This window comes from Odontesthes bonariensis, chromosome 13 (genome assembly GCF_027942865.1).
Source record: "Odontesthes bonariensis isolate fOdoBon6 chromosome 13, fOdoBon6.hap1, whole genome shotgun sequence".
Classification (NCBI taxonomy): Eukaryota; Metazoa; Chordata; class Actinopteri; order Atheriniformes; family Atherinopsidae; genus Odontesthes; species Odontesthes bonariensis.
In genome coordinates, this window is record NC_134518.1 from 26,415,887 (window position 1) to 26,441,949 (window position 26,063).

The following is a 26,063-nucleotide window of genomic DNA, read 5'->3' on the forward strand; positions in this document are numbered from 1 at the left end:
AAAACATGCAAGTGTGGTTGCAAGAATAGGGAAAAAACTAGGAGAAATTAAAATTGAACTGTTGTAATTTAATGAATGATGATGTAATTTATAGTTTGGTGATAAAGTATATAGCAGACAGCCATTTCATTTAAGACCGACAACCACAGGTTGTCTTGACAGCTGCTTAAATTAATTTCTCACTGTGTGTTTAATAGACTCATATCATATGTGCGTCTCTAGCATGAAAAAGGTTTTTGTGACTTGAGGAGAAAAAGAAAAAGAATTCATAGAGGAAAACAAAGGGGAAATTGAAAAGTATTCAGCAGCAAAAGGTTACATAGTTCAGTTATAGTGTGTGCTACATTATCATTTGTATGATAATCAGATATTTTTTCCCTCTTTTCCTTTTTCCCTTGAGTACCAAGACTGTTAAGGCTCGCTCATACTGAAGGCAGTTTCACCTCCCAGCGAGCTGTTCAAGGTCTCCTGTTGAGTTAATCTGCTCAAAAAATGGATGTATATATTCACATCGAAATGATTATTTGGCTGCATGACAAAGAGGAGTTTTTTATTAGCAGTCTAAAGGAGGTCTGGACAATAGCTAAATGTTTTGTAAAGATAATAATGATGTTGTTTTGGGTCTATCTTAGCATTGTATACAACACAAAAGCTGCACTGGGCATTAACATCACTTTCCACCCACATTCACAGCAAGAGTAATGATGGAGAATTTAAGCGCACGCTGTGTTTCTCTGATCTCAGTGCAACAGTGGTGGAGACATAAAACAATCAGACAGTCTCTGTCATGTGTATATTTCCAGCTTCTTCCTCATAACAAGGCCAGAGTGAAATAAGAGGCATGAATACTTGAAGCGTCAGAGCACTTTAGAAATAATCTCTGCCTTTTACCCTTGTAAGAGGGTACCTGCCTAATCCATTTCAGGGTCCGGGTGGGGGGGGTACATCCTGGTAGGGTCGCCAATACATCACAAGGCCGAATCAACAGTGCTGTGTTCATGAAAGGCTTGCCAACATCACATATGACAATTGGAAGCTTTTCTACATTTACAATATTAACATTTGAAAATTGCACGCAAACAGTGATGTCGTTGTTGAAAGGGTTGCCTTGATATTCATCCATCCATTTTCTACTACTTATCCATGGCTTGCGTGGGGGCAACACTGTTGAAAGTTAACCTCACTCTCCCTACCTCCTCCAGCTTTTCTTGGAGGAACTCCAAGGCATTCCAAAGCTACATCCACATTGTCATTTCCAGTGGTTAATCGGTCTGCCCCGAGACCTCCTACTTGTGAACATGTCCAAAACACCTCCTCTGAGAGACGTCTGGAAGGCATCTAGACGAGATACTTGAACCACCTCAACAAGCTCTTTACAATGCAGAGGAGCAGCAATTCTAACCTAAAATGTTTTAGTAATCTCCTTCTTTTTATCTGTACCCACAGCTCATAAAAGTGAGGGTTGAAAATTAGATAGACAAAAAATGTCCACCTCAGCCCTCTATTCCCTACCACAGACAGGTACAATGTCAGTTTGTCACTATGTTGTAGCCCCACTCGTGAAGAAGACCTTGAGATACTAAACTCCTCTACTTGAGGCATCAACTCATTCCCATTTTAGGAACAAAAATCTACCCATGGTCTCATACTTGGAGGTGCTAGTTCTCATCAAAGTTGCCTCACACTCTGTTGCAAACTTCCCGACTGTGATTTGGAGGTTTCAGCTAAATCTGTGTAAAAGGACAACGTCATTTACAAAAAGCAACAATGCCATACTAAGTCTAGAGCACTGTAAATCTTCTGATTCTTCACTAATCCTAGAAAGTCTATCCATAAAGGGTATGAATAGAACAGATGACAGGTCAGCCTTGGTATCCAACTGGTATCATATAAAATGTCATCATCATTATGTAAAAATAAGTTATATTCAGAAGAAAAATACTTGAACATGTACATATGCCATTGTTTCTGATTGTTGTTAGTTGTGGAGGTTAAATGTGTCGGTGTCTTGTCCTACTGCACAGTCCAGAGTAGAGATAACTAGTTCATGGGATGGGATATTAATCCTGAACCTGGGCTTGTTCTGCCATGCCATCCGTGTGGCCTTGTAATAAGCAGCATCAGCTTTTCATGACCTTTAGTTTATAGTATCACCATATGTTGTTGTTGTTGTTTTTTTCTGTATCCCTAAATGGGTGTTCTACCTTGTTTGAAGGGCATGTTTAAAAGTACTCGCACAGACACTCTTGTTCTCATCCTCCTGTTTTCTCTCGCCCTCCCAACTAATTCTAAGCTCGCTTCCTCTTTAGTCGGTCAAAAGAGTTCTGTTGTGGAAAATGTATCAAACTGTGTCCTATAATAATGCAAAGTATGTATACTGTAGGATTAATATCCTAAGAGCAATAACAATACTTCAGAAATGTACAGCTAAGACCTCACAACTTCTCTGTGTTCCATCGGCCATGTTTAGCACCATTAATATTAAGATATTTGAGATTTGCACAAATAAGATCACAAACTCAGCACTTAAATAAATTGATAGTATCAAGAAGTTCCGAGTCAGTGAACTTCATGAATTTCTACCCTTCAGTGACTCCTGAATGCCAGCACACCAAAAAAATTCAGTTGAATGTTGATTCAATTTGAAAATCTTTCAGACAAATCAGGTTATTGTCAGATTTAATTCAAACTGAATATAAAAAACTCTAAGCATGTTTTAATGATTACATTGAAACAAATGTCTAGTTTGTTTGCACAGAGAGTAAATTAATATGAAAAATACCAGACTAAATGCAGTTTTAAATTCTCAGATGTACTCCTTAGGCAAAGTAAATCAAATGCTGTCTATATTATTAAACAAAATTCCGTTCACTTACCAATACTGTATTTTCTCATGTAGATTTATAAAACCGTGATGATACACGCTCGTTTTAAAAATTTCACTTACTGAGAAAAGTGTGCACAACCTTATTTCTATCCTGTGAGCATAAATGGATGTAGAAATGCCCTTTAACCTCTTTTTTGTATAAGAAGCTAGTGTCCACTCCATCACTCATTAGACAGTTTAAAGAGAAAAACAACAAAGATCAAAGATGATCGATTATGTCTCACCTATGAGATTCTCCAATAGTACCATAACAGCTGTCAGTGCTTCTGATCATTACACACAGCTGCAGCTGTACACAGCCTCACAAACATTGTGAGATGTAGTGTCACAAATTCACTACATCTACCTGTAAACTTTCATCTCAGTCCTCATTGTTAAAGATCAAAAAGATGCTTAGTGATTCATTTATGGCACTCATAAATAAATCGTGACAAAAGATGTTGGAAAATCAGAACAAAATAAAAAGACAGTTAACACGGAAATATAAAATCAAATTTGAATTGAATTTACAATCTGTTTATGAAGCAACACTCAACAGCCATTGTATTGTATGCTATTGTTTAATGCTGTGACCACACTGTGTGTGTATGTACAGCAGGCAGACATTGTGAGATGGTCATCTTTTACTCTGCTCCTTGTTTTGTACAGGGTAGCATTTATGCAACACAATGGCATCTGTCACTCTGTTTCTATTCATAACCCATAACCCTAACTATTTATTTTTCTTTAGATATTTTCTAACTTTGTTTTTTTCTTTATTTATACTTATACTTATATTTATACTCTAACCATCTGTAACTGATAGCAAAGTTGAAAAGTTCTTGGAGAATATTGGATCGAATGAGGCTTGGTTATATGGCAGGACATTCAACTATAACACCAGTCTCCACACCCTCTTACCTCCTTACAAGGTATTTTTTGTAGGTTATAGTTTTGCAATATCTTTTTATGACAGTTTCACATATTGCAAAATGTAAGATTAGTTACAGTTTGAAAAGGCACGTTACAATTTTGGAGCCCACCTGGTGTAATTTTCTCATCTTGATTGTGAAACTGCTGCATTTTAGCAGTAGACCAACATAGATGATACACATTCTAGAATAGGACTGAGTTGATGAAAGTTGATCTGCTGTGCTAAATACTATGAAGATATATGTATCTAGACATGCTAACACTGCAGCTTTTATGGTGTGGTCTTCTTGCTTTTATCACAGCAGCAGAGTTGAATCCCTCAGGCAGTATGTGGCAGCAAGCCAATGCACCTAATATGGAGTGATTCATCTCTTTGGACATATACATGGCAATGTGGCTCCAGTTTCACTGTTATCACTCACAGAGAACTGTCAAATGCTTAGTGGCATCTCTTGATCCAATTAATTAAGGCCTGAGAAGGCATTGAGAGGTAAGGGATTTGGATCTACAGGGTAGTGACAGTCAAAGCACCCCAAAAATGAGTCCACCTTCTCATCACAAACTGGATGTTAATGAGACATGTACTCTTCTTTACTGTACTCTATATACAGAAAGAAGGGGATGCACCGATAGTGAAATAGTGAATCGATACCAATAAAAAAATAAAAGATTTGCACATACATGTTGTTCTTGTAATTTTTTTTCTTCCTGTAATATCAGTGAAACAATAGAATATGCATTATTCAAAAAAATAATGCAACAGTTAGTATTTCAGCCCTTCATCGCATCTTTCAATGAGTGCCAATTCTTCCATACAATTGTATCAACCAAAATAAAATGTTCTTGTGAAAAATAAACTGCATGCTATGGAATTAGTTCACCACTTATTTGATATGAATCTGACACTACAGGCTAATCCTGTAAGTTTCAGGGCAAAGTCAGTTCAACATTCGATAAACATCGGCCAATGTCATTGGTGTCCAGATCGATGTCCGGATGATATTCTGTGCATCTCTAATAGAAAGGCAGACTAAAGTTCATCATAAAACAAGAAGTATTTTGTCTTCAAATAAGAAGTTTTAGTTCCAACATCCATCCATTTTCCATACCCGCTTTATCCAATTCAGAGTCCCGGGGTGCTGGAGTCTGTTCCAGCGTTCATTGGTAAGAGGCAGGTTACAGCCTGGACAGGTTGCCAGTCCATTACAGGGCCACAGAGACAAACGAGACACCCACCCCCTGCATTTTTACACTCACTCTGAGGGACGAGTCATCAATCAAGCTGACATAGATGATTTTTGACGGTGGGAGGAAGCCGAAGTACCCGGAGATAACCCACGTAAACATAGGGAGAACATGCAAACTCCACACAGAAAGTTCCCAGCCGGGATTCAAACTAAGAACCTCCTAGCTGTGAGGCAACGGTGCTAACCACCACGCCACCGTGCAGCCCTTAGTTCCAACCAAAATGGATAAAAATCTTCAGTCACTTCAACTAAAGATTTTCAAACTTTTTCTTCGTTAGCATTTAGCTGAAAATGAGATGGCGATCACCTGTGAACACAGAACAATTTATTACTTGTCTGTGTCATTCCTTGGTCTGAAACTGTTAAGAAGGCTTTATTGAACTGAGGTGGCATCTATTCCTGCACGGAGCAGATGTTGTAAATCCAACTCAGACAGGTGCCCTCCAGCTGGTTCCTGTCTGCTGCTTTGGTAATGGCGTATTTCCTTTCTTGGAAGGCTGCAGGACTCGAGCAGCATTCAGCCCAGCCTTTATAATCTTCTCATTGCAATGTTGCACATCAGAGCATGAGTAATCATCTAGAGGTTTCTTTGTGGAATGAAATCGTTGCAATATAAACATGTCCTGAATGTCTAGATTAAATTTCAATCTCCCTCATTACAGTAATTTTAATCATTTCTGAATGCTCTGTAGAGTCCCTTTCACTGATGAATTGCAATAACAGACATTTCAGTCACCACAAACAGAATTTCAAATTACTTTTCCTGTGTACTGCCAATTGTGCATTACAAGAAATTTACACTCAGTGAGTCAAAGGGACCACTTCAGATGTTATAGCTCACACAGAGACAGCTTCACACAAAATTCTGTTCTTGCTAGTTTTCATCTACACTTTGTGTTGCTTAGCATCATTAATAAAATCTGTAATAACATTTTTAAAAAAGGCCTAGAGTCTGAGGAATATTTTAATTAAAAAAAATCTAACGTTACTGAGCAATAACAACAACGAAAGGCTTTAATAAGGTGAGGTGGAATATATACAAACACAAAATGTACCTCGGGCAAAAAGACTGGCACATTTTCAATTTATTTTAGTTACTCAAACTAAAATGAAAAAAACTACACTCACTTGTGAGGTTGAAGTTTCACAGTCATGAAACTGTTTTGATATTTTCAGGAGGAGGCATAAATAAAGTCAGAGTGATTTCAGTGAAGATTGGTGAAGATTGTGGAAAACAAATATGCAAGGCATCTTAAGAGCTTCAGGTTGATAAGGTGGACCTCGTATAGTGGCCGGACACCACTTTTGAAGCCAGGAGAAAAAAAGACATGAATGTTTTGTGTTAAAACTTTCATTGATAAGTCAAAAGCTTTTTGGGATAATCAGAACACTTTGGGAACCCAAACTGATAAACCCCCAGTTGATCAGTTTGCTTATAGGCACCAAAACAAAATGTAGATGGAAAAGAATACCATTATTATAGTAAAACTTGGCTGAGGTTCTATCATGCTGAGGGGCTGCATTCCAAATGCTACAATATAATAATTATTTTTCTATACTGCAGGCACTGAATGTATTAAAGCAATGTGAACTTTCAGCAAGACAAGGTCCTTAAGGGTACATCCAGCAGCATAAAAGAATAGTAGAACAGGAAAATATTGACTGTTTTAAACTCACCAGCAGTAAGTCTTGACCTAAATCCCACAGAAAATCTTTGGAGAGAGCTTATACCTGCCACTGCATTACAGATTTCTGCATAGAACTTGAATACTTCGCAATGGAAGTGTATAGAGAAACTACCAGCAAACAGGTGCAAGAGGCTTCCAGAAACATTAGCTAATTGTTGTTACCAAAAGTACTGCATATAATATATGCAATAAAAAATATGCAATAACTGTAATACTAATATAATGGTGAAAGGTACCAATGACTATAGGTTCCTTTTTTCTTTTTATTTCACCATTTGATAGTCCTTATTGGTTTGGTTAAAAAGAAAAAAAAAACCTTGGACATATTATCACAGTATTAACATTGTGCACAATGTTGCATCTATTCAAGATCATCTTCTTATGAGTTAGAGGTGTTGAAAATTCTTACCATAACTAGATATCTATCTAAACCTGTAGCTTGGTAGTTACTACAATGTTGAGAATTTAGTTGTGAATTTAATTTTTTTGGCCTTTATAGAAAAAAGACGAACAGCTTTTTTGAGTCATTTACTGATTTTACTGCTCTCCTGATAAGTGTGTGGTTCACATACAATAAATATATTCAGCACGGAATGACAGTCTTGTTGCCACTAAGATATCTCCTCTTCTCGAAGGCTGTATGGTTGTTATGACTGTACTTATGACGACATTTGAGTCACATGGTTCAGATTGAGAACACAATACCCCACACATTCCTCGGAGTGCTGTTAAGCGGTGATCTTATAGTTATTTTTTCCATCCTTCCTTCTTAATATTCTCCAGTCCAGACAATAATTCAATTTATTTTGAGCAAACAACTATCACCAGTCATTCCTTTTTATTGTGACTACAATAAGGCCAACACCTGATTTAAATTATTTGATTAACTGAAGATCCTCCGAGGCATAAGATGTCAAATTAATTTCACTGAAAAACTGTTCGGTACCATAGCTGAGCTGGTATATGGTCTAGTCTGGATACTCTGATAAGAAAATATTCCATTTGCAGGCTGAACTGTGGTGTAATTTACTTGCCTGAGTATGTAAACAAACATTGAAACAGTAATTAAATACTATAAAGTCTGACGCTGCACTTATTTTAATTGAATAATAGCCTATGGTACATATGCATTGCTACAGATATCAAATAGTTCAGTTACTGAGTTTATTCATCCTGTCTGTCAGAAAACCTGTTTTGGTACCACAATGATAGCAGGCAACAGCATCCATCATTTGAAAGCAATGTTGTCTAAGGTATTTTTACTGGCTTTGAGACTGGTTTCTAAACTTTCCTCCTATTTACCTCCAGATGTACCACAAACTTTGAAACTTATACGAAAGTGTAAGAGGACAGTCTATGTAGAAACAATTACGGCACAAAATAGGGGAAATATACAAAACCCATTTTCTAAGGAGAGTAATACATTACTTTTAGCAGTAATTATTATAGCTCCACAATATCCTACTGTCTTTTTAAAAAGATGCAGACTGCATGGTAGTAGTTTTTACGTCAATGAAAGATTGGGAAAGGCATGAGGGAATGATTATGAGTGGCTAACATTTCTATCTGAAAAATACAGAATTCATCTTTTTAAAAATGTAGTTATAAGAGGAAACAAAGAACCCCACCATATCAACAAGCAAAGTTCAAAATTGACTCTAGGTTATAAACAACTATTGATAAGAGGTCCACATCTGCTAGTCGTGTTGTATTCACTGGATTACATCTCCCTGAAGCTGATAAAGTCAATGCAACTGCTGTGCTGTTTCCATTTTTGTTGAAATTTGTCACGTGTTAATGTGAATTTTTTTTTACAAAAGACTAAAATCTGAATAAACTAACTCAAGAACAAAGGATAGTTTAAAGAGACTTTGTCTTGTTTATTCTTCCAAGATTCACCTCTATCTATCCAAATGAAACTTAAATCTCCTCAAATAGATCTAACAGTGTGCCAGAAATACAAGACGAAGGCAGGAAATGGAGCTTAAGCCCTCTATTTGAATTTTGTGACAATGAGGTTCTCCCCAGTCTGGAACAGTCATTTTCTCAGGATAACTACTTATATACTCTCAGCTAATTAGCCTCACTTTAGCCCTTAGAGGCCATTGTATGCCTATAACCTGAGAGCCATTTTCTGATTACCCTAACAGGTCTAATGGAAAAGGAGACCCAGCTTTTAGTCTAGCCAGTTCTATTTGTGCAAGTGCTGTATCGTTTTCACCTTCTGTCTCTACATCATCAGCAGTTTTCTATGACTGTTCTAGGCGGACGGAGGACAACCATTTTTTTTTTTAAAAACAGTGTCACTGGAGTTTGAAAAAAACAGATTGAGAAAAACAGATTTGTCAATAAGAAAAGGAAAGCATTCAAATCAAACAAAACTAAATTTACTTTGTCGAGGAATTATGTGCAACCACTAACCATTGTGTTTTTTCCTCCACAAACAAAGTATTTAACCATGAGTAAGATTGTTCCACCAGCTTTAACTGCACTTGCTTTTCTTGCCAAAACCTTTGTCTGTGGTTGTTTTTGCATGAGCCTGACCTGACTTAACAAACTAACACTTTGCTTTCAACCATCCACTGTGTTTCAGTTTTTAATTATGTAAATGAAAAGTTCATTGAAAGGATTTTATTTTGGCACCATATGACTACTAAAAGATGCTGTTTGTACATCATTTTTTAAACTTTATTTAATCCTATACATATCCTTGCAAATTATGGCATTTAATGTATCCTTTGTGGGTTACATTATTTTTATTCGAAAGGCAAGCTTTTTGTATGTGTCCAGTGTTAATCAATAATCAAACCAAAGTCTATTCAGAAGTCTCTATGTGCCAATTTTGGTGCCGGTATGAAAAAATTTGTATAAAGTCGTTGGTTTTTAGTGCACTTCACTGTGAAATAGTAAGTTCCAAAATAGAAATAGTTTTGAAATGTGGAGTTAAAATTGAGTTTAGTAGACATCCATAGTTAAGGTATACTGATAGTTAATTCTTAATTACCAATTAAATAATAAGCAAAAAAAGCTGAAAGCCAATAAATCCACCAGTAACCCCCACTCTCCTCCAACACAGTTGGAAATTAGCAATCACAGACCTACTTCAAAAGCAACAGAGCAGCAGTTATCTTCAGTCAAATGCATTGATAATACCAAACCATAATCATCAGCCTTATTATTCTCATATTTTGAGAAATAAAGAGGTTTTTACTGTAGTTGCCTCTGATTTGCAAATTATACATCTTTGGTACATAATGTCAAGTCAACTTTTAAGTGTTGCTCAAATTTGTTTGAGAAAAGAAAATGCAAAGAGAAATGATGAGAAAAAAATTGTTACAATAGAAAAGAGTAACTACGTCAGAGAAAAAGGTTTGCTAGTTTCTTGGCAACAGTATCAGGCTGAGAGCCCGTTTCGCCCTTTATTTAATGTGAGCACATTATGTGTTGGGTTTAGATAGTATGTGCCTAATGTAGGTAAATGTAGGCTGAGAAATAACAGTGGATACAAAGAATGTTTAACACATCTGCACCTGTGCTTGGTTGTTTTTAACAACTGGTCTCAGAGTAGAACTCAAAGTTTTCTAGCCGCTAACAAAGCACAATACCGTCAGCTATTTACGGTCATAAAACATTAAAGTTAATGTAGTAAAAAGACAAAAAGAATTTGTGGGTGGAATGCCTCTGTTACTGAAACTCCTAAATGCTCTGTACAGCTGAGGGGAAACTGCAGCATTTGGGTGATAATTACAATTTGCCCATGTTTGAATTGAAAGGAAATTATTTGACTCCAATCTACTGTTATATAATAATTGATTTCAGCAGGTTTAAACAATTTGGAAAATCTTAGTATGCTGTGCTTTGCCAAATGAGCTGTTGGTTATTTTCATCTAATAGGATGTCTTCAATCACATAAATCTCAAAATGTAAACTTACTCAGTAATTAGTTACCTGTGATATAACTGGAGGAAATCGACTACAATAATGGATTAGGGCTTTAAACCCAGACTCATTTATTTTTCAACCACATACATCACTCCTAATCAATGGCATGTCTTTGCATTCACCCTCCCCCAGCAGCCTCTGACAGTGTAACTGTCTGTCTCAGACTTTCAGACTTTTCTAATGTGAGAAACTCTTTGACTCTCAAACTTTATATACAGTTTAAAGTTATCATAGTTTAATATTACAATTGGACAATTGTGTGAGAAATTGAATAATGTCACTAATAAAGGTCAAAGCTGATAGCAGGTGAATACCAATGTAGGAACAGCAGATTTAAAAACCTTAATAATTTAATATAAAAGACATTTTTGAGAATGGCAGTAGAACAGAGGCAGCCCACAGGAAAAGTGTAATAGCCATTCTGTCTCTGAAGCTTTTAACCTCAGCAAATGACTGCTGCTCCCATGTACTTTATCGATATTTTAGATGAAAAACTCATACCTTTTATAGTTTTATATTCTGGAAACCCTGAGGTTTATTAGATATAACCCTAAACCCCAAGGTCTAGTAATAAGCTGTTTTAAAAGTTCAGCAAAGATGCCATTAGTACAGTTAAATAAAGTTATGAATGACACTATCCTTCCATTTTCTTACCCATTTTATTCTGTTTAGAGTTGTGGGAAATTAAGCTTGGTGTCTTGGCTGATATTATACGGCTTACAAAGTCGATTTGGATTCATCAATTAGCCTAGCATGTAGGGTTTGAGCGGTGGGAGGAAATCAGATCCGTGGAAAAACCCATGGAGACACAGGGAAGAACATGCATACCCCACACAGAAAGGCTCCTGCTGCTGTTTTAACCTTCTTGTTGTGAGGCAACAATACTACCAACTGCAGCCACATTTTCTTAATAGTTTCCCTCTTTTTATTAATAAGTTTGTCTTTAACTGAGAAAAATAAGATTTGCAAAACTAAAATCTAATTAGTATCATGTTTTAAATACTTGATTTAGTACAACCTATTTTCAGAGCCAAATTGCCGCATATAGACGCTTGATCAGAACCTCTTGGCATCACTTTTAACATGAACAATAACTTTTCCCTTTGCAGTTGCAGGGCAGTCCAAAAGAAATCAATCAACATCTAAATACACTAACATGAAATTGGAGAAAATGTTATATCACTGTTGCAGGATGCATCTCAACCTAACTAATTTTTTGGTATTTTGGTACTCATAAGTGTAACAATAATAGACCAGCAATGTATTGAAAGTCTTGTAACATCTAGTCGCCCCACCACATGTTCCCTTGACCCAGTCCCTTCCCCTCTCCTTCATTCTGCTGCACCTGATCTTCTTCCTTACCTGACCAGCCTCATTAACACATCTTTGACATCAGGCTCTTTTCCTTCTGCTTTCAAGACTGCCAGAGTCACTCCTCTTCTAAAGAAACCAGCTCTTGACCCTACAGAGATCAAGAATTACAGACCGGTATCCCTTCTACCCTTTCTGTCCAAAACTCTTGAACGTGCTGTCTTTAAACAACTGTCCTCTTACCTCCACCAGAACAACCTCTTGGATCTCTACCAGTCCGGGTTCAAGGTGGGCCACTCAACTGAGACGGCCCTCCTAGCAGTAACTGAGTCCCTCCAAACTGCTCGAGCTAACTCTCTCTCCTCTGTCTTGATTCTCCTGGACCTGTCTGCAGCATTTGACAGAGTGAACCACCACATCCTTCTCTCTACCGTGGAGGGAATGGGTGTTTCTGGCTCTGCACTCTCCATGTTCTCATCCTACCTGACAGATCGCTCCAACCAGGTAACACTGAGAGGGTCTGTGTCGAAGCCACGTAGGCTCACCAATGGGGTTCCCCAAGGTTCGGTCTTGGGTCCTCTTCTTTTCTCCCTCTACACATCATCTCTTGGTTCTGTCATCCACTCCCATAACTTTTCCTACCACTGCTATGCAGACGACACCCAGCTGATTCTGTCTTTTCCCCCTTCTGACACCCAAGGGGAGGCACGCATTGCTGCGTGCCTGGCAGACATCTCGGGGTGGATGTCGATGCACCACCTTAAGCTCAACCTGGACAAGACTGAGCTGGTGTTTCTCCCGGGGAAGGGCTGCCCGTTCCGAGATCTGGCCATCACCATCGATGACTCCGTGGTGACGTCAACCCGGACCGAGAGGAATCTGGGTGTGACCCTGGACGACCAACTGTCGTTCTCGCCAAACATCGCATCAGTGACCCGTTCCTGCCGATTCCTCCTCTACAACATCTGGAGGATTCGCCCCTTCCTCACCGACAAGGCAGCACAGGTGCAACTCGCTCCTTGCTGGCGCCACGGCTTCTGCCATCAGACCTCTGGAGCTGGTTCAGAAAGCTGCTGCTCGTCTGGTGTTCAACCTCCCCAAGTTCTCCCACACCACTCCTCTTCTCCACTCTCTACACTGGCTCCCTGTAGCTGCTCACATCCAGTTTAAGACTCTGGTGCTAGCCTACAGGGCAGTGGAAGGAACAGCTCCTTCATACCTCCAGGCTATGGTCAAGCCCTACACCCCCGCCCGACCACTTCGCTCTGCGGCCTCACGGCGCCTGGCTGCCCCGTCACTCAGGGGTCCCTGCGCACGATCGACATGGTCACGGCTTTTCTCTGTTCTGGCACCCCGATGGTGGAACGATCTCCCGACTGATGTCAGGACAGCTGAGTCGCTGCCCATCTTTCGCCGCAGGCTGAAAACCCACCTCTTCAGGAAACACTACCCTGATCCGCCCTCTTAGGACATCACCTGCTTTGTCCTAGTTCCTTACTCACTTATTTGTTTCCTAAATTGTCTTTGTTTTCTAAATTGTCTTCCCATCTGTCTAGGTACCTGACTTATCGCACTTACTCTGGCACTAGTTATGCTCTTAGCTGTTTGGTTTTGGAAGGAAATGCACTTATGATTTCTTGTGACCTGAAGTTCTTTTGCCTACCGATGTTGAACACACTTATTGTAAGTCGCTTTGGATAAAAGCGTCTGCAAAATGACCGTACTGTAATGTAATGTAATGTCTGGTGCCAGGTTACAAGCCAAGTCTCTTTGTTGGCAATGTTGTGAATTATTCCCCTATCACCTCTCATGCTTGTGTGGTCATAATCATGTGTAATATTTTGTCTGAGCTGAGAAATACAAAAATTCAGTCCGATGTACAGCTGACCTGTTCTCACAAACAGAGAAATTGGCTTTAGAACTGCGATAGCAGACTGTAAAAATTATTTTAGCTGTAAAGTTGTTTTTTTTGTAATCTAGAGATGTATGGCGATTGATTCATTTTTTGAGGGAGCATCTAGTGGCTATTCTGAGTACTGAGTAATTTGTCAGTCCCATGTTGGCTCAATTTTTCAACCCTGCAGGGTTTGTCTTGGTTTAAAAAAATTATGTCATGGCTTCCTGACTTTGTGTCAGTATGTGACAAGGTTTGAGTGAACAATTGTTTCAAGGTACAGCGCACAAAAATTCAAACTGTTTAAACAGGCCTGAAATCAATCTGAACTTCATTATGTTTTTTCAACATGCAAGTGAATTCGGCAGCTGCAGTTTTTTGCTATAAAACTTTATTGCTTCACGCAAGAAGGTGTTTTTTTCTTCTGACTGTGCACTCACATAAAAAGGGCCTTTCCTACGTCATTTGATGCTTTTTCTGCACAAAATACACGACTGCCTGATTGTGGGAATAAACACCTTTGCGGAATACATAAATCATTTCAGGAACTGCACACTCATAGAGGAATTATATCAATAAATTGCTAATTGTGCAAAGTAGTAAGTTGATTATAAGTCTGATTTTTATGTTTAGCTGAACAAGTTACTAAACAATTAACTTCTTACTCAAGAAATGCATTAACTCCGACACGTCTAAAATTAAATATAATTCATCTCAGTCTCCAAATCCAAATAAAGTACATTTTATGAAAAGAATATCTTTGATATATGGACTAATTTTTTAATCTGTGGTAGATCTAGTATTAGCAGTATGGCACAGAATCAGTGAATAAGGAAAAATTAAAAAAAACATATAATGCCCATTTTAATTCACCAGCTGAATATATGGTTCCCATGGTAACCTGATGCACATCCATCCATCCATCCTGCACCGTTTCTCCGGGGATCGGGTCGCGGGGGCAGCAGCTTGAGCAAAGAAACCCAGACGTCCCTATCCCCGGCCACTTCCTCCAGCTCTTCTGGGGGAATCCTGAGGCATTCCCAGGCCAGCCGAGAGACATAGTCTCTCCAACATGTTCTCGGTCTTCCCCGGGGCCTCCTCCCAGTGGGGCGTGCCCGGAACACCTCACCAGGGAGGCGTCTGGGAGGCATCCTAACCAGATGCCCGAGCCACCTCATCTGACTCCTCTCGATGTGGAGGAGCAGCGGTTCTACTCCGAGCCCCTCCTGGATGACCGAGCTTCTCACCCTATCTCTAAGGGAGAGCCCAGACACCCTGCGGAGGAAGCCCATTTCGGCCACTTGTATTCGCGATCTCGTTCTTTCGGTCACTACCCACAGCTCGTGACCATAGGTGAGGGTAGGAACGTAGATTAACCGGTAAATCTAGAGGTTCGCCTTCTGGCTCAGCTCCTTCTTCACCACGACGGGCCGGTGCAGAGCCCGCAGATGCCGCACCGATCCCTCTGTCATCTCCCCTCTCCATTCGTCCCTCACTCGTGAACAAGACCCGGAGATACTTGAACTCCTCCACTTGGGGAAGGATCTCAAGGATTCCCAACCCGGATAGGGCATTCCACCCTTTTCCGGCTGAGGACCATGGTCTCGGATTTGGAGGTGTTGATTCTCATCCCAGCCGCTTCACACTTGGTCGCGAACCGCTTCAGTGAGAGCTGAAGGTCATAGCCCGACAACGCTAACAGAACCGCATCATCCACAAAAAGCAGAGACCAGATTCTGAGGTCGCCAAAACCCCCTCAATTCCCTGGCTGCCCCTAGAAATTCTGTCCATAGAAATCATGAACAGAATCGTTGCAGCCCTGATGGAGTCATGGTCGAACTCCTTCTCCAAGTCCACAAAACACATGTAAACCGGTTGGGCAAACTCCCATGCACCCTCCAGGACCCTGCTGAGGGTGTAGAGCTGGTCCGCTGTTCCACGGCCAGGACGAAAACCACACTGCACCTCCTGAATCCGAGGTTCGACTATCCGACGGATCCTCCTCTCCGGATGGTGGACCAGAATCTCTTTGAGGCCGTCCAGAAGTCGTTCTCCATGGCCTCACCGAACTCCTCCCAAGCCTGAGTTTTTGCCTCAGCAACCGCCGAGTCTGTCAGTACCAATCAGCTGCTTCCAGAGTCCCACTGGCCAAAAAGGCCCGATACGACTCCTTCTTCAGCTTGACCTGTCCACCAGCGGGTTCGGGGGTTGCCACCACGACAGGCACTGACTACCTTATGGCCACAGCTCCGGTCAGCTGCCTCAACAATGGAGACACGGAACATGGCCCATTCAGGCTCAATGTCCCCCACCTCCCCCGGGACATGGTTGAAGCTTTGCAGGAGGAGGGAGTTAAAGCTCCTTCTGACAGGGGATTCCGCCAGACGTTCCCAGCAGACCCTCACAATACATTTGGGCCTGCCAGGTCTGATCGGCTTCCTCCCCCACCAGTGGAGCCAACTCACCACCAGGTGGTCTCAGTTGACAGCTCCGCCCCTCTCTTCACCCGTGTGTCCAGGACATACGGGTGAAGAGAGGGGCGGATGATTCAAGTCCGATGATTCAAGCACAAAGTCGATCATCGAACTGCGGCCTCGGGTGTCCTGGTGCCAAGTTTACATATGGACACCCTTATGCCTGAACATGGTGTTCGTTATGGACAGTCCATGACAAGCACAGAAGTCCAACAACAGAACACTACTCTGATTCAGATCGGTGGGCCGTTCCTCCCAATCACCTGCTTCCAGGTCTCACTGTCATTGCCCACGTGAGCATTGAAGTCTCCTGCAGGAGCACTCTCCAGGGCCTCCTCCAGAGTGAAAGAGACTCTAACCCCTCTCAAGGAGACTGGTTCTGGAGCCCAAGCCATGCGTCGAGGTGAGTCTGACTTTATCAAGCCGGAACCCCAGAGGCCCCTGTGACCCGCATCCGGGCAAAAGAAAACGTTTTTCTTCGGTCCCTCATCTAGGATCCGTTTGCCTTGGGTGACCCTACCAAGGGCTTAAAGCTTAAACATAGCTCCCAGACTCATTGGGGCATGCAACCCCCCCCACCACGGTTAGTTGACAGCTCATGGGGCTGATGCACAGCTTGCAGTTTGTTTGTAACTGCAAAGCTCCTTTGGTGGCATGAATTACACTCAACAGAGTTCATATATTGTAACCTATTCCTTCAGCTCTAAATCACCTTTGGTATTCAATATTAAAGCTGCCGTCGGCCACTTTTTTTTAGTCATATTAGCTTGAACTGTCATGGGATTCTGGAAGTAGAATATTAAATAGGCTGTTTAGGAAAAATCCTGAATTCTGTAGCTCCCTCTAAAGCCTGTAATCATGCTTGCAAAAATCGAGGGCTCCCGGCTGTTTTTAACCAATTACGTTAGGGTGGAGGAATCGCTACTTGTCAATCACAGCTTGTGCACAAGCTGCTGAGCGTGACTCTGCCCCAGCTTGTGTGCGCGCACACTGGTGTGAACTCACGTGCACAACCTCGTCCACAGAGGGGGAGGGGTTTGGGGGGAGATTTGGAGCTTGGTAGAGGTTGGGGGAGGGACCTGAAAGTTGTATCAGTTCGAATTTTCCGACTTTAGACTCAGAATTTTGAAAACCTGCCGACGGCAGCTTTAATGCTCTCATCAAAAGTCCTCATCGAAAAGGTTTATTTTTGGCTCAGGTTTCCAACTTTTTATTAGATTAAATGCTAAAAAAATGATTAGATTTGGTGACTGAAATGCTAACGTTTCAGAATAATTCAAATTCACTGACCAATTTAAAAATGACAGTTGAATTATTGATTTTCCATCTGTTATTTGACAATTTGACTTTTTCTCAATGTCTTGCAAGCGCTTTCAGTTTGGTCATAATTACAGTCATCAGCAATGATTCAGTAGTTCTGCATGATGACATTTTGCTGTCTGGAATATCAGGATAAGAACCAGTGAAAGGATGAAGATTTGAACAGAAACTCTGAACACAAAATTGCTCCAGTGTAGGTTTTGCGATTAACCTGGGCTATTATGGTTATCTAGGCAGGTTAAAGAGACCAACATGACACTGAAAACTGACTTTAGGCTAAACATCCCACACTAAGTCACAAATCTCGCTTCATAGTACATCGCTCATGACATAGGTGCAATGAAACCATGATTATTTGAAGAGAGAAGTTTTACTCCTCTCATTCACAAATAAAAATATAATTTGGATTTGGGGTTTTGCATTAGTTTCTTTATAAGTTGACCAAGTAATCTTTGAAATACCTTAAGATTACATCAATCTTTTGAACAATAGCAACTATGTTTAACATCCCATTAAGACATTGCTCTGAAATAATATCCTCATTAGGCATATGAAATTATAAAGTGCCTTTTTGAAGTAATGTGAATTGATCTTAACTTTAACAATGACATATTTGACCCACCTTAACAGTAAATTTGAAGGTTAAAATGTGTATATTGTTATAAATGGGTATTATATGTTTGAATTGTTCTAATGTCTCAATAAATCTCTCCTAACCAGGGTAACACCTCAATACTTTACTGGGATTACACAGCTGCTCCATTTATCCCGCATAAAGACAGCATGAGCATGAGCTTGGTTGTCTCATCACCATCAGTAGCCCGCTATCTGCTTCAAATGAGATTCATGACAAATCCCCAAACAAGAAGATAGCCTATATGTCAGGAAATAGCATGCCTGGCTGTAGTTATCTATATTCATTACAGACACAAGTCATTTCATGTAATGCAGAAAAGATTACATCAAAGATTGTAGCATGATGGTAGTTGAAGTTGAGTGCAGTTAAAAATCAAGTTTGTTGGAGAAGAAGGAGGTTAAGAATAGTACATCTTCTACCCTTAAGAAACTTAAAAACAAACTAAAAAGCTATGACAGGCCTATATGTTTTTATCTTTTTTTTCTCAAAGCTTAATCTTGAATTTGAACGTATTTGGCAGCTCCAAGATGACTTTTACCCTTACTAGCTTGTGTGCCATTTTGACAACATTTCTTACTTTTTCTCTTTTGCCTATTAATATTAAATACAATCACCTTGTCCTTCTATTTGGCCTTGCACCATGAGATGAAATATTTGTGATGTGACTGTGGTGTATTGTTTGTCATTTTGAAATAATACTGAGGAAAATTTGTTATCTAATATTAGAAATAAAATTTACCTTGCACAATTGTGTTTAATTCTATATAATTTAAATCTTTAATATGTAACTGTCAAATTGAGCTCCATTGCACATTTATCATGGAGATAATATCAAAGCAGGAACAGGCAACTTCTTGCCTTGAAATCATGTTTTATTTTCCATATCGGAGGAAGCAGTAACTGAGTTTGAACTCTACGGCTTCTCTGAATGCATAACTGACCCTCTGCTCGATTCATGTCTGACATGTCATATCATCCCCACTCAAGGTTCATGTCATAGCTCAGACCAACAAACCAGATCCCAGCAGGAATGCAGCACCTTGACAAACAGGCTTAGCAAACCAACATTAAGAGACTGGCTGATTTAATGGAACAGATGGAGCATAATTCGAGGTGATTTCACCAGTTCCTGCTTTGAGTTGAACCTGTAATTATTCTAAGGCTGTAAAATAATTCTGATAATCCTTTTCATAGATTAGTGTTTGTACAACTGATCAGTTCATTTGTAAGTCGATAGATCCATCCATCCATCCATTTTCCATAACCACTTAATCCGTCGGTGGGGTCGCGGGGGAGGCTGGAGCCTATCCCAGCAGTCATCGGGCAGGAGGTGGGGTACACCATGGACAGGTCACCAGTCCATCACAGGGCCACACAGAGACAAGCAACCACAGTCACTCTTAGGGACAATTTTAGGTACACCAATTAACCTAACATGCATGTTTTTGGACAGTGGGAGGAAGCTGGAGTACTCAGAGAGAACCCACACATAAACGGGGAGAACATGCAAACTCCACACAGAAAGGCCCCAGCTGGGAGTTGAACCTGGAACTCTCTTGCTGTGAGGCAATGGTGCTAACCACCACACCACCATGCAGCCCAAATCGATAGATATGAAAAGCTTAAAAGAAATCAAATAATTTGTATAAAATTATATAAAAACAGATCCAGCAATAATATTCTACCATATTGAAAGAATCCCTGAGAGATTGATCATACTTGGGATATTCATGTGGAGCCATAAAAATGCTTTTGAATGTTAATCATTTTAAGGTTTTGTTTACCAGGATTTTCTTTGTCTTTTTAAATATCATCTGGATCGTACAAGTACAAAAACTAAGCCAAAATTCTGTACAAAAAAAAGTACATCCTTATCAAAAGCGTTTTAAGAGGCTAAGTAGCAGCCAAGTGCTGCTAAACAAATGCACTCAATGAACTGAACATCAACAAGAATGAGCACATCTATGATAGCAGAGGTTTTGACAGTTTGCTGGTGTGCAGCATTTAGGTGTATTAACATAATGTCTACAGTCATCTTAGAGAAGCAACTGTTGCTGCTCCTCAATTATGGAGTAAGGCCAATTCCAAACAAACTATCATTCTACAGTGGGAAACTTTAATCACAAGTGAAAACATTAAAGACGGTCATCAATGGATGCCAAGCTCGTTTTAAGATATTACAAAATAAAATACAACAACAGCTACCTCTCAGACACCACAGCCCTTAGTTAGCATGCTAAAACATGAAAGTTCATAATAGTACAATAGAAAATCGCCGCACAAGTATGGCTTGTGGAATGGGTTACCGGGAGAAAGCCTCTTCTCACTAAATAGAACATGGCAGCATAGCTCAGGTTTGTAAAGTTACATCTGAACAAACCACAAGACTTCTGAAACAATGTGAATGTTTGGGCTTGTTTTACTGCCTCAGAAAACTTTGGGGTATTTGAGTTCACCATGAACGCCTCTGTTTACCAAAGTATTTTTGTAATATAAGGGTTAGTATTAATGCCTGACAGGTGGGATGTGGCTGAAACCATGTCTCATAACAGGACAACAATCTTAAACACAGCAGCAAATCTACAATAGAATGTGTCAAAAAGATTTGCAACGATTCAGTCAAAGTCCAGACCTTAGACTTTTAGGTAGCTGTGGATTTAAAAGAAAAGCTCTCAAACCATAGTGAAATTAAACAACAAAAGAAAAGCAGGCCAAAACCCTCTCCAAGATGATGTGAGAGAAATATAATATTATACAAAACGCATTTACTTCAAGTTATTGCTGCTAAAGGCATTGAATCATGTGATATACTTCACACACTGCTTCTATATTTTTGGTATAGTTTTGATTTACATCATTTCAAGACCTGGTAAGGACCAGATGATTTATTATTATGTCTTGACACATAAGACCTTAGAACTAACAGAAGGTGTGCCTTATTTCAACAAGATTTGATGTGTTTGCTTCAACACATATCTCTCACAAATACTTACAAAAATTAAACTTAAGAATAATTAAGATTTTTTTTTCCATTTTGAAAAAAACTGCTTATGCTTTCGCTCTATATTTCTGTGTAGTCATTTGTGAGCACAAATAAACACGTAGAATTATTTCTATCTTCTCACTTTATTTCACCAAACAATTAACAGCAACAAGACAAAAACTAGCACAACAATCTGTGACTAATGGCCACTATTTCCAGACGAAAAATACTGAATTTTACCTTAAGAGCTCTTTCTTGAGAATTGTGATTATTCTTTTGTGGCTTGCAGGTATCTGGGAGTAGTGAGGAGAGGTAGATAATATATGAATTTAGTTTCCTGTCCAAATAAGCTATGAATGTGACAAAAACGCCCCAGAATACTGCATAAATGGGTTGAGTCATGTAAATATAGCATAGTGTTTGACCCTTTGCAGTTATTTACCTATTTTGAGAAGACAGGCAAACAAGAAGAATTAGCAGCTTAAACAAACTGCAGTGCTTTGTGTTTTTTATCATGTATATATAAGTGAATTTTGTTTAAGTAAATGGTTGAGAACATCAGTGTCTTTGTCAGCTTCTAATCATTCATTACCAGCCAAATCATTCAAAGAAGAAAAGTGCTTTTGTCAGAGATCAATATGTATTGTTTCCATTCGCCATTTCTTACTGGCATCTCCTTCCATTTCTTTAATGAATGACTTCCAAAGAGGATGGCATATTAATAATGTATAACAGTGTAAGATGTGCTGCAATGCATTTTTCTGCTTTTGTTAAGTAGTAAAGCCGGTGTCAGTGAAAAAGACAGTGATTCTCTCTGCTGTGGTGGCCATCAGTGGATATAATCACATTAGTTGGCACCTTGGCAGCAGGACTGAGATTGACACATTTGTGTGTAGCGACAAAGAGACACTCAGAGCCAACAACACGCACCTCTCCTCTCTCCAGACTGTGTATTGTTTCCACAAAAATCAATATTCCAGCTTCATTCAATTACACAGAGAACAAGTACTTCAGTGACACTTACTGCATTGACTGATATACTGCTACCAGTGGTCACTTTTGGAGGATTTACTGGAATAAACAAAAAAGTAACTCTCCTAAATAACTCTACATATCATTCAGTGTGAGAGTAAAAAAAAAAAAAGTATTAAATAATTATTTGCTGTATAATCAAACTATTTGTAATACACATTTAAACGTTGCCTGGCAGCTTAGTGACAGTAATAAAAAAAAACAGTGTTTACAAATGATTATAGCAAGATATTATCCACAGACACCAAAAGCATGCACGCACACATGCGCGCGGGACATACACGCACACTCCTCAACACATGAGCTGTATGCAAAACTGCTTTGCACAGCCCACCATTTAGTGCCGTGGAACCCAGCTGATTTGTGTTCAGTATTCTAATAATTACTGTAAAATAATTAAAACGCAACAATGCAGCAGTAATAATCAAACAGCTTCATGAAGAACATAGATGAAGGGAACGGACGATAAACTCTTCATCAGTTATTTGATCACAGATTTTCAATCACAGCCGAATGTAGCATGTTTGCCTTAATTTCCCAACTCAAGACTGATACCAATGGATGAATTTCATTTTCTTATTTTTAAAGAAAGTTCTTACTTACCCAAAGTTAAGAGATGGAACAGATAAACTCCCCACAGATCCATCTCCGTCTGAATTTCACCTTATGCGTCGGAGCTTCTACACCTACAGCGGGATATTTACACGCTATACGAATTATATCCTACCGTGCATTTGGAAATCATTTGCGCAAAGATTTGTCTCTTAAAAAAAACCTAAGTCTAAGTCTTTTGACAGGATGATATCTTTCTGTATCTTAGAATCCCAACACTTTGTCCCGAGACGCCCTTACAGTCGCGCTTTTGCGCAAAAGCCATGCGTAATGCTGCGAGTGAAAGTTGTCCTGTGCGCTGTATGGTCCGGTGTTGTGAGCCTTCTGTTGCGCATCGAGGTGGTCGCACAACTCCTTGATGCTGGAGAGATGCTGAGTGTTGGGAAGAAGCACTGCCAAAGGGAGGGTGGGGGGGGTGAGAACTGTTTGTTCAGGAACGGACGTTAAGCAGTCCGTTTACACGGAGAGGTCTTAGCGGTGATACAGTGGCTTAATGGTGATTCTGAAACGGAAACATGATTATTATTATTCCTTATTCCTGTGAAGTTTGACATTGTATGTATCCTAGTTTATTGTAGATTATCTCCTCCACTGTAGTATTTTTCTTGCATAGATTCATTCTGTTGTGACATTGTATTACAATATGTTTTTATGTTTTTCTATCCTGTTAATTCTGCATGATATCACTTAAACAGCTTCATAGTTTTATACATTACTTGAATAAATTGGGTGACTGAAAGGTTTGCCATGATTACCATTTATTCCCTCACTCTCTTTTATCACCTCAAGGCCTAACGCTTGTCATTCAGTTTGCTTTACATAATATGAATTTTTGTTACAGAGAGCAAATGAAAATGAAAAATTGAAAAAAATTGATTGTTGTTACTTTAGGCAGAGGACGATGCTGAAAGCCTTATTGTGGGGCGTATTAGTGCAGTTAAATTTCTAGCTGCAGCTATTTGACTAGGCAGAATGTTGACGCAGGACATTCTTGACTCACATTACAGTTTTAAGTTTTTATTGGACAAAGTTTGAGTGCTCTTAGTCCAAATTGGTGTTGACAGCACGCGCTCAATTAGGAATACAATTCAACAATAGACAACAACAACAAAAAAAAATAGATAAAACAGACATGTCATAAAGCTTTTCACATGTTAACAGGGATACAAGACAGTTTGTGTATCATGTGAATCACCTGGAAAGCCTTTGTAGATGTGGAAGTTTCCAAATACATTTTAGATTTTGTTTAAAAAAAGAAAAGAGAAAAACAAATACTGCATTTATCAGAAACTGCAAAGGATTTTTGTTGTTTTGCACAAAAGCAAAAACATTTGAGCCCCTTGAGGAATAGTGGGTCCAGTTCCTGGTCACTACCAACAACCAGAACTGCAGTGCTTGGTTTTCAGAGCTGCTCACTGTTTTGAAACAGACAGTTATTGATTCAACTGTGTTAAGAATTCACTTTTTCCACCATGTATTCTTTTTATGGTTCAGAAGACCTCAAATAGCAAAAAAATAAAAAAAGAAAGTGGGGAAGGATCAGGATATAGATTTAGTTGACTCTCCACCTCTTTACTGCATATCAAAAACTGCAAAAACAAATGAAATTTCCAGATGATCCATATAAACAAAGCTGGTGAGGAGCAGATAACAAAGGCACACCATGTTGGATCTGCCAGGCTCAGTGTGTGTGCTTATATATGCGTGCATGTGTCTATGTCTATAAAGCAACCCAGAGGTCCAAAAGGATGATCCAGCTGTGCACCAAAGAAAGACTGAAGACCTCAGAAGAGCCATTTCAGTATTATCTTTACTGCAATGTACAGCATAGCTCCTAGTCTACAGTGCGTCACAGGACTTACAATATTGGCAACGTGATTTCAAACATTTTAAAACCCCCTGTTGTTTCAAGTCTTTATCTTATTTTTTGCTGAGGAATCAAATTGGAAAAACTGTAACTGTAAAATGTCTTTACGCCTCAACGATTGTAATTTTCACTCTCTAACAAGCTTGCTATGAGAATATCTGGAACAATATATTAACATTACTATTGGGACTTAGAGTGCTTCAACATGGGGGGATAGGCTTCGAAGCTGCTCTGTGAATCTTTAAAGAGAAACTCACTGCCATGGGAATCTCACATTTGCATTGTGCATCTCTAATTCAAATCAACATTAAAATGTGCAGAAATGAAAGAGGCCTATACAGGGAGGATTAGAGATAATTTGCTTTGTATGTTGTTTTTTTATTTGCCTCTTCATAGTGGATTGCTGTTGCAATGGGGTTTGCCTTTTCTTATCAATGAAAAACTGCAGATCAAACGTGATCTGAATCACCTCAGCTGTCAGTTCTCTTGTTGAAATGTGGCGTTTCGGTATCTTAAACAAGATACATTCATGGTGAACGTTATTGTTTTGTCCTACAGATATCATTTGGTCCAGGAGGTCTTTTTATAATCTTTCAATATGAAGGGTTGTTGCAGACAATGTAAATAGGGGAGATGGACAGCTCTTAGATCTAGCTTTAGGCAAAGCCACATTGATTTTCTGTCTATGTGAGCCATAGCAGTGAGGATACAACATTAATGAGGGTTTTGTTATTGTATCTGTATTCATTTCTGTGTCAAAGCATCAGAGCTGTAAATATTTGTTGAAATCCCCTAACTGCTCCAAATCAAATGCAGAATTCACTTGTAATTCTGTGGCTTCATTTTCAGCTACTGAGAAGTAAAATGTGTTGATTGACGCTTACCTTATGTGTTGTTTTTAGGCGGTTTTCAAAATCCTAAAGATGGATCATTTCTATCTTTTTCCAAGTTTCTCATCACTGTTTTTCACTTGTCTGCATGTGTATGTCTGTTTGTCAATAAGATTGTCCAAAAACTCGTAAGCTGTATTAGATGAAACTAGTGGAGAAGGAAAGCATGGGCAAACGAAGAACCCATTACATGCTGACGTTGATAATAATAATTTTCCTTACCTTACAGAATAAAGCATTGACCTTGGTGGAGGATATGCTCTCTTTGTGCATTGTTACTTTTATCTAAAGTAGGGCAGAGCCAGGCCATCCTGATGCTCTAGATGGCATGGAACACTGATCCATCTAGGAAACAATTGGTGATTGG

The 26,063-nt window shown here is 39.4% G+C and overlaps 1 protein-coding gene across 1 annotated transcript in view; it reads right to left on the minus strand.

Moving 5' to 3' along the window:
- Window positions 1-23,292, minus strand: part of gfra4b (GDNF family receptor alpha 4b) — a 57,849-nt gene extending 34,557 nt beyond the window's left edge. Inside the window, exon 1 of the mRNA XM_075480713.1 lies at window positions 22,931-23,292. Within this exon, the coding sequence (XP_075336828.1) occupies window positions 22,931-22,973 (43 nt within the window). The 5' untranslated portion in view covers window positions 22,974-23,292. The remainder of the gene's footprint in view (window positions 1-22,930) is intronic.
- Between the last annotated feature and the right edge of the window lie 2,771 nt (window positions 23,293-26,063).